We start from the raw sequence: 7,831 nt of genomic DNA on the forward strand, positions 1-7,831 counted from the left end.
CGAGAGAAATAAGCAACCAGGTCTATGAAAACCAAAAGCCTGTAGATCGAGGCTAATGAAAACCAATCTGGCAACTCAACCCACAGTAAATAAAAAGGAAAAAACAGCGCACTCTGCTGTTTTTCTGAATCTGTCTTGAGAGATTAATGAAAACAAGCCTAAAAGAGGTGTTTGTGGTGTGGTGTAAAGTAAATACATGTAGGCTACTCAAGTACTGTACTTAAGTACATTTTTTTAATGGACTATTTCAAATTGTCAGTACTTTTACTTCTACTCCACTACATCTCAGAGGCAAATATTGTACTTTTACTCCACTACATATATGCTTTTCTTTTTGTCGCATAATAAGATAATAATTTGATGACCGGCAGCGGTTCCGGTAGGAGACACAAAGAGTCTCCTTTGTGTCTCCTACCGGAACCAAAACCAAAAAATTCAAGTCTCCATGGGGTGACTAATCGATAGAAAAAAAGTTATGGTTTGGGTGAACTATCTCTTTAACATAGTGTCACAATCATTTTAACCACTTCATCCATATAAATATATGTTGGCTATTCAAAAACAGCAGATCTGCAAGCTCGCATGCAGTGTGGCTCGAATACATATCAATTTGGGGGGTCTATATTGTGCATCTCATTCTCGGACATTATGTGGCCGGGATATTATATCAGTCATCTATGACGTCGGTACTACATCACTCATTTCCATATTTGGGCAAGGTTTGAGCGAGGCCAATCTGGACCTCCATAAAAGGTTGTATGTTTCAGCATTGCTGCAGTCCATGAGGTTGGCGTGCTGCTGATCGGTGCTGTTTGGTTATTTGCAGAGAATATTTCACATTCATATCGGTGCCCTTGGAAACTAACTCAACAGCCACATCGGCGAGAAACAAGCTACACATCTTTTAATACCGTGGTGGTGGTAACGTCGTCATCATGCCGTCCAGCGCTGGACCCAGCCCAGTCGCTGAGCTCGCCGAGGCGCTGGAGCGCTCTGGTCTGCTCATCGACCAACACCTGCAGGAGGACCGCTGCTTTCCCGATCTGTCGGCGCTGCTGTCCGTTCCCGCTCACGACGCGCCGTCACGCTCCGGACTGTCAGACATGGACTATCCCCTCCAGGGACCGGGGCTACTCCTCGGCGTGCCAAACCTCCCGGAGTTCAGTGCGGTCCGCAGAGTACCCTTGCCTCCCGAACTGGTGGACGAATTTGGTCGTATGCAGTGTAACTGCATGATGGGGGTCTTTCCCGAGATAAGTCGAGCGTGGCTCACCATAGACAACGCCATCTTCATGTGGAACTATGAAGACGGCGGCGACGTGGCGTATTTCGACGGTCTCGTTGAAACCGTCCTGTCGGTGGGTCTCGTGAAACCAAAGCCGGGGACATTCCCGCCTAACGTCCACTATCTCTTAGTGCTGGCCACTCCGGTGGATGTGGTTATCCTTGGACTCAGTGTCCCTAAAGGCCATCATACGGGGTTGAACGACAGCACGTCTGGTGGGATGCATCTGCTGCCGGACCCGCTCTACTCCATACCGACGGACAATACCCACATCCTGGCCGTCGCCTACACGGATCGCGGACGCATCTTCATGGCGGGCAAGGACGGCTGCCTGTATGAGATCGCGTACCAGGCTGAGGCGGACTGGTTTGGCCGGCGATGCCAGAAAATCAATCACTCCAAAAGCGGCCCGTCCTTTTGGCTGCGAACCTTTCTCGTTCCCTCCATGGTCCAGTTCTGGATCTCAGACGATGACCCCGTTGTGCAGGTAGCCATTGACAACTCTCGCGACACTCTCTTCACGCGCTCGGAGAAAGGAGTCCTACAGGTATATGACCTCGGTGCTGATGGCATGGGCATGAGCCTTGTGGCACGTATGTCACAGAGTAACATCATGGATAAAGCTGTAAACATTGCCAGGACAATTGATCGATCTGTCTTCGAACCTATTGTCCAGATCTCTGTGATTGACAGATCTGAGTCTTTAAACTGTCACCTGCTCGCTATTACTCATGCGGGTGCGCGTCTCTACTTCAGCACCACAGAATTCACCCCGCCACAACCTGCGAGACCCAGCCTTCTTGCCTTGGTGCATGTTCGTCTTCCACCCGGGTTTTCCGCCTCTTCAACCTTGCAGAAACCTGCAAAGGTCCACAAGGCTCTACACAGCAAAGGAGTTCTACTAATGGCTGCGTTTGAGACAGAGGATAGTGACATCCTGTGGTGCATTAACCACGACTCTTTCCCCTTCAAGAAACCCCTGATGGAGACTCAGACGATGTCCAATGTAGATGGTCGTTCCTGGGCACTCTGCGCCATTAATGAGGAGAGGCCCACCAAGGTCTCCACTCCACTGAACAAAGACCTGGTCCCCATTACAGACTCACCTGTGGTGGTCGAACAACACAATATCCCTCCACAAAGATTTCTACTTCTGTCTGCTAGGGGTAGCCACATCTTCCACAAGCTACGTCCAGTTGACCAACTGCGCCACCTCTTGGTCAGCGGTGCTGGAGGAGAAGGTGAAGAAATTGAACGATTCTTCAAGCTGCACGGCGAGAAACAAGCGTGTGCCACGGCTTTGATCCTGGCTTGTTCTAGTGCTGCTTGTGACAGAGAGGTTTCACTGTGGGCCACCAGAGCCTTCGTCAGATACGGAGAAGCGCAGATGAGATTCCCCTCAGCCATCACATCTCCAATATCAGCTGGCCCCGAGGTGGTCTTCTCAGGAAAACACAATGGCATCGGCGTCTACTTCGCCCGTATTCTGGGGAGTATCTGGGATGGGAGCCTTGCCGTTGAGAGGACAATTAACACAGGGAATCAGACTATGACTATTCTGGAGAGCAGTGTTGGCTCTCGTGGTCTGGAGGCAGTCCTTCTGGAGTTAAAGGGTCTGCAGGAATTCCTTGATAAGAACTCCCAGTTCAGCCCCTCATCTTTGGGAGCAGCCAGTGTCAGCTCCCCTGCCAACCGGCTGCTGGGTTCCACACGCCCTGATGGAGCCAGCTCACAACGAGTACGGCAGGAGCTCCAGAGGACATGTCACACGGAGGCACAGGTCTATGAGAAAACGTCCATGCAGGGTATCCAGCAGCTGGTTCATCGTTCTTGTCAGACACTGGCCCTTTGGAGGCGTCTCTGCCAAGACGATCAGTTCAGCCTCATCGTCTCGGCGCTCCCCAAGGAGTTCCAGGAGCAGATGAAGGGAGCGAGTTTTAAGGATGTGGTGATTCGAGGCAAACAGCTTACGGGAGCGCTCATCGCGGCGCTTATCGACGTCTACATCAAAGACGGTGTCGCTGTTGACGCGGTCAGCGATCATCTCAGGGACATCTGTCCATTACTGTACGGCAGTGAGGACAGCGTGTGCTCCAAGGCTAACGAGTTGCTGCAGCGCTCTCGGCAGATCCAGAACGAGGCGGACAAAGAGAGAACCCTGAGAGAGTCGCTACGACTGCACCGGCAGATCAGCCACCACACAAACCTACCCCTCGTCTGTGCTCAGTACCGGCAGGTCCGTTTCTACGAGGGGGTCGTGGAGCTCTGCCTCGCGGCGGCAGACAAGAAGGATCCCCAAGGTCTGGGACTCCACTTCTATAAGAACGGAAAGCCGGAGGAGGACCGAGCCGGACAGACGGCGTACCAGGAAAGATTGTCGTGTTATGGATGCATCACAGATACCATGCAGGAACTGGTGAACCAGAGCAAGGCCGCCCTGCGGTCTCCTGGTGTCCCCGAGCAGCCCGGACCACCAGTTCTGACATCTGACCCTAATATGCCATGTAATGCTGATGCCACGGCCCATTTTGAACGGATGCTAGCTCTGGCCCAAAGGTCTCCGGATGAGCTGTTTCACGTGGCCCTCTACGACTGGCTGATCCAGGAGGACCTTACCGATAAGCTGCTGGCGGTAAATTCTCCGTTCCTGGAGGAACACCTGATGCACATGATAAGGCAAGACCAGAGTAAGGTGCGCAACATGGACCTCCTGTGGCGTTACTACGAGAAGAGACGCAGCGTCGGGAAGGCGGCCCACGTGCTGGCGCGCCTCGCCGACGTGTACAGCACGGAGATCTCCCTGCAGCAGCGTTTGGAGTACATTTCTAGAGCCGTCCTGTCCATCGCCCAGGGGGCCGACGGAGAGTTCCTTCACGAGCTCGAAGAGAAGATGGAGGTGGTGCGTATCCAAGTTCAGATCCGGGAAACGTTGTTCAAACAGTACTCCCAACATCCCTCCGCGAAGAACGCCATTTCGCAGTTGGACTCGGAACTTCTGGACATCACTACGCTCTACGGGGAGTTTGCCGACCATTTCAAGTTGTCGGAGTGCAAGCTGGCCATCATTCATTGTGCCGGACACTCGGACCCGATTCTAGTGCGCTCGCTGTGGCAGGAGATCGCGGAGAAAGAGCTGGCCGACAGCGTGGACATGAGTCCTGCAGACAGAATGAGGGCCCTCAATTCGAAACTGGTGACGCTAGCAAAGATCTACGCCGGAACTCCCAGATACTTCCCTCTCGAATTCCTGGTGACGTTCTTGGAGCAGGAGGTGTGCAAGCTGAACTGGGACGTGGGCTTCGTCACGCACACCATGCGGGAGATCGGAGTACGGCTGCCTCGCCTGCTGGAAGTCTACGACCGACTCTACAAAACGCGGGATCCCTGCTGGCGACGCCTTAAGAGGCCCCTCCACCCGATAGAGTGTATCCACGTGCTTCTCTCGGGATACGTGGACGACCCAAGCGCGGTGCCCGTGTACGACAGACGGCGATTTGCCAACGTGTGGCGCGACAACGTCTGCGGCTACCTGGTGGAGCTGCAGGCTCTCAGCCCAAACTCTGCCTCGCAACGAACCATTGGCAACTTCAGGTCCTTGCAGGCCAAGCTGAGGAAACTTCCCTGAGGTCCTATAGAACACATCATCGAGGACAGATGATAGACCACTGGAGCGTTCAAAGATTTGCACACATTTTCACGATTTTTCAAAAATAGCAGATCTACAAGCTTGTAGCGCGGCACTCGGTGCCGCGCTATGAGCTTGTAGATCTGCTATTTTTGAATAGCAGATCTACAAGCTTGTAGCGCGGCACTTGGTGCCGCGCTATGAGCTTGTAGATCTGCTATTTTTGAATAGCCAAAGTGTAAAATAATGATTTTTAAGCTCAAATAAAAAAGTGACACAGATGCGTTCCAGTTCTTAATGGGTTAAACAGAACATGAACATTAAAAAACAATCAACCCCCCCCCCCCAAAAAAAAAGAAAGGGTGGAATTTCACCAAAATAACCATACCTGCCCAGATCTTGCCTATTGAAGTCATATTCAGAACCTCATAAATGAAACGATAAAATAAATGGTATCCTCGTCTCTATACACGTATGTATGCATCGCATGCTGGGAAAATACAAATATAACGTTTCATGTTCATATAAAAACAAAACAAAATAAAAGAAATGCAGACAATTACTAACGTAAAACAAAATCGCGCTGCCTACCCCCTCACGCCTTTTTAAGCATGTTTTTACTCTTTTGAAAAACATTTTAAAAATAGTTAAAATAGCCGATCTACATTTGGCTATTTTGAACTATTTCTAAATGTTTTTTTAAAATAGCAAAAAATGCCCAAAACATATAGGCATAAGGGGTAGGGCAAGATAGAGCCCAATGTTGGATTAAATTGTATTTGCTGACGCTATCCTTCTTAGTTAGGGTACCTACCCTAGGGGACACGGGGAGAACATGCAAACTCCACACAGAGAAGGCCCTTTCACCCAACCCCAACCCCACCTAAATATTGCTTACCCTACTTAAAGGTAGGCTAAGCAATATGTTTGGTTAAATATAAAGCTCTATATTGTGATAACAGTAACAGGGGGATTTCCTGTCTCTCCAGCTCTCATAATAAACAGGAAATACATTTTCAGGTGGGTGGTCAATCTTCAGCCAATCATGATAAAGTACCCATTCATCAGCTTAAATGTTATAGTGTTCCAGTTGAACTGGAACACTATAACATTTAAATTGATAAAAAAACAAACGCACAAATTAAACAAATAATTAAGCTGATAAAAATGTAAGCACAACTAAATGAGCCGACATAATTGGAACTGGACCAGTTCTAATTTTGTCTGCTCATTTATGTGTGTCATCACTTCCAATTTCACTTGTCTAATCTGTAGCCTGTGGGAGTTCTCTCTCCCGATTGGATAGAATTGTTATCCCGGCCTGAAAATGCATTTTCTGTTTAATCGAGAGCTTGAGGGACGGGGAGACCCCTCCAGAGGGGTTTTCTTTTTACCTAAATAAATTGTATCCTCATCTCTATACTCTAAATTGTATCCTCATCTCGGAGTCTGACCGCAGGAGGGGACTCACATCCTGATTGTGGAAGGTTTCCTGCTTTACACCTATGGACCTTTGCAGGGACGTGCACAGATAGACTCTAGGTGGTGCTAGAGCACCTGCCCTTTGCCCTCTTGACCAGAAGTGCTCTTTTGAAAAAAACTTTTTTTTCTTTTTTTCCCCCCAGTTTACAGCAGGGGTCTTCAACAGAGGGTCCGGGACCCCTAGGGGATCCTCAGAGTTACTACAGGGGGTCCGCCAAATCTTTATGTGATATGATTTTTCTTTTTACCATAACCACTCGAAACCTAGCATCCCTTTTCTGAGGAGAACTTTAGCCAAAAATAGCAGATCTACAAGCCCACAACGCCTCGCGGCGTTGTGGGCTTGTAGATCGGCTATTTTTGGCAAAGAGGTATAGGTGTAGAGGGAAAAAAGAGCAGACCAAGTAAAAAAAAAAAGTATAATTTACTTGAGCACCTGCCCCTCAAAATGTCTGTGCACGCCACAGGATCCATGCATGTCTGGCCCATGTACGTCAAACACAAGAACATTCCAGAATTCCAGAATGCGATGTATGCATGTCTGTATGCAGAATGCGATGTATGCATCGCATTCTGGAAAAATACAAATACAAAGTTTTATGTTCATATAAAAAACAAAACAAAATCAAATAAATGCAGACAATTACTAACGTAAAACCAAATTGCGCTGCCTACCCCCCTCACGCCTTTTTAGGCATTTTTTACTCTTTTGAAAAACAGTAAAAAAAATAGTTAAAGGGGCCACACCATAAATTTAAAAAAAATATGAAAATATATTATATACAAATATTGCCCCCTAACAGGTTGTAAGCCTAAAAAACATCCATATATTTTTTCTCACAATCTGACTGTCCGTCATTCCAAGCTTTTTCAGCTGCAATACCAAAACGTCCTTTTGGGCAGGGGGGAGCTACTGAGCAATTCTGTCTGGCCATCATCAATGCAATGGCAAGACAAGTGATGTCACTTGCCTTGCCATTCTGAAATGGCCTGTTCAGACACGCCCATTCTGAAAATCTCTGAAATGAGAATGAACGACTGAATAATTTGGGGTACAAGAGACACTGGGGAGCCCCCCCCCCCCCCCCCCCCCCCCCCCTCATGATGTGGCCCCTTTAAAATAGCCAATCTACATCAACACGTTGTGAGCTTGTAGATTGGCTATTTTGAACTATTTCTAAATGTTTTTCAAAATAGCAAAACATGCCTAAAACATATAGGCATAAGGGGTTTAGGCAAGATAGAGCCCACTGTTTCTTCTTCAAGCCCTCATCACCCAGTCATAGAGAAAGGTCTGTAGAGGTTTTTTTCCCCTCGTTTTTCTAATGGCCACCCTAACGAAAGTCATGTGAATCAACTATGTGGACTGACAAGCGGAGAGAAAAAAGGCTTTGTCCGTGTTCCCTAAGAATTAGGAATGGAGCCGCTGTTATTGGGTT

General features: G+C 48.5%; 1 protein-coding gene across 1 annotated transcript; it reads left to right on the forward strand.

The window, feature by feature from the left end:
• Positions 1 to 935: 935 nt before the first annotated feature.
• LOC311038653 (nuclear pore complex protein Nup155-like) lies at positions 936 to 4,910 on the forward strand (the record flags this gene model as incomplete). The annotated part of the gene is made up of 1 exon (XM_084048223.1): positions 936 to 4,910. The coding sequence occupies one exon, from the start codon at positions 936 to 938 to the stop codon at positions 4,908 to 4,910; it is 3,975 nt and encodes a 1,324-aa protein (XP_083904349.1).
• Between the last annotated feature and the right edge of the window lie 2,921 nt (positions 4,911 to 7,831).

Source organism: Gymnoscopelus microlampas (genome assembly GCF_963454915.1).
Source record: "Gymnoscopelus microlampas genome assembly, chromosome: 22".
Classification (NCBI taxonomy): Eukaryota; Metazoa; Chordata; class Actinopteri; order Myctophiformes; family Myctophidae; genus Gymnoscopelus; species Gymnoscopelus microlampas.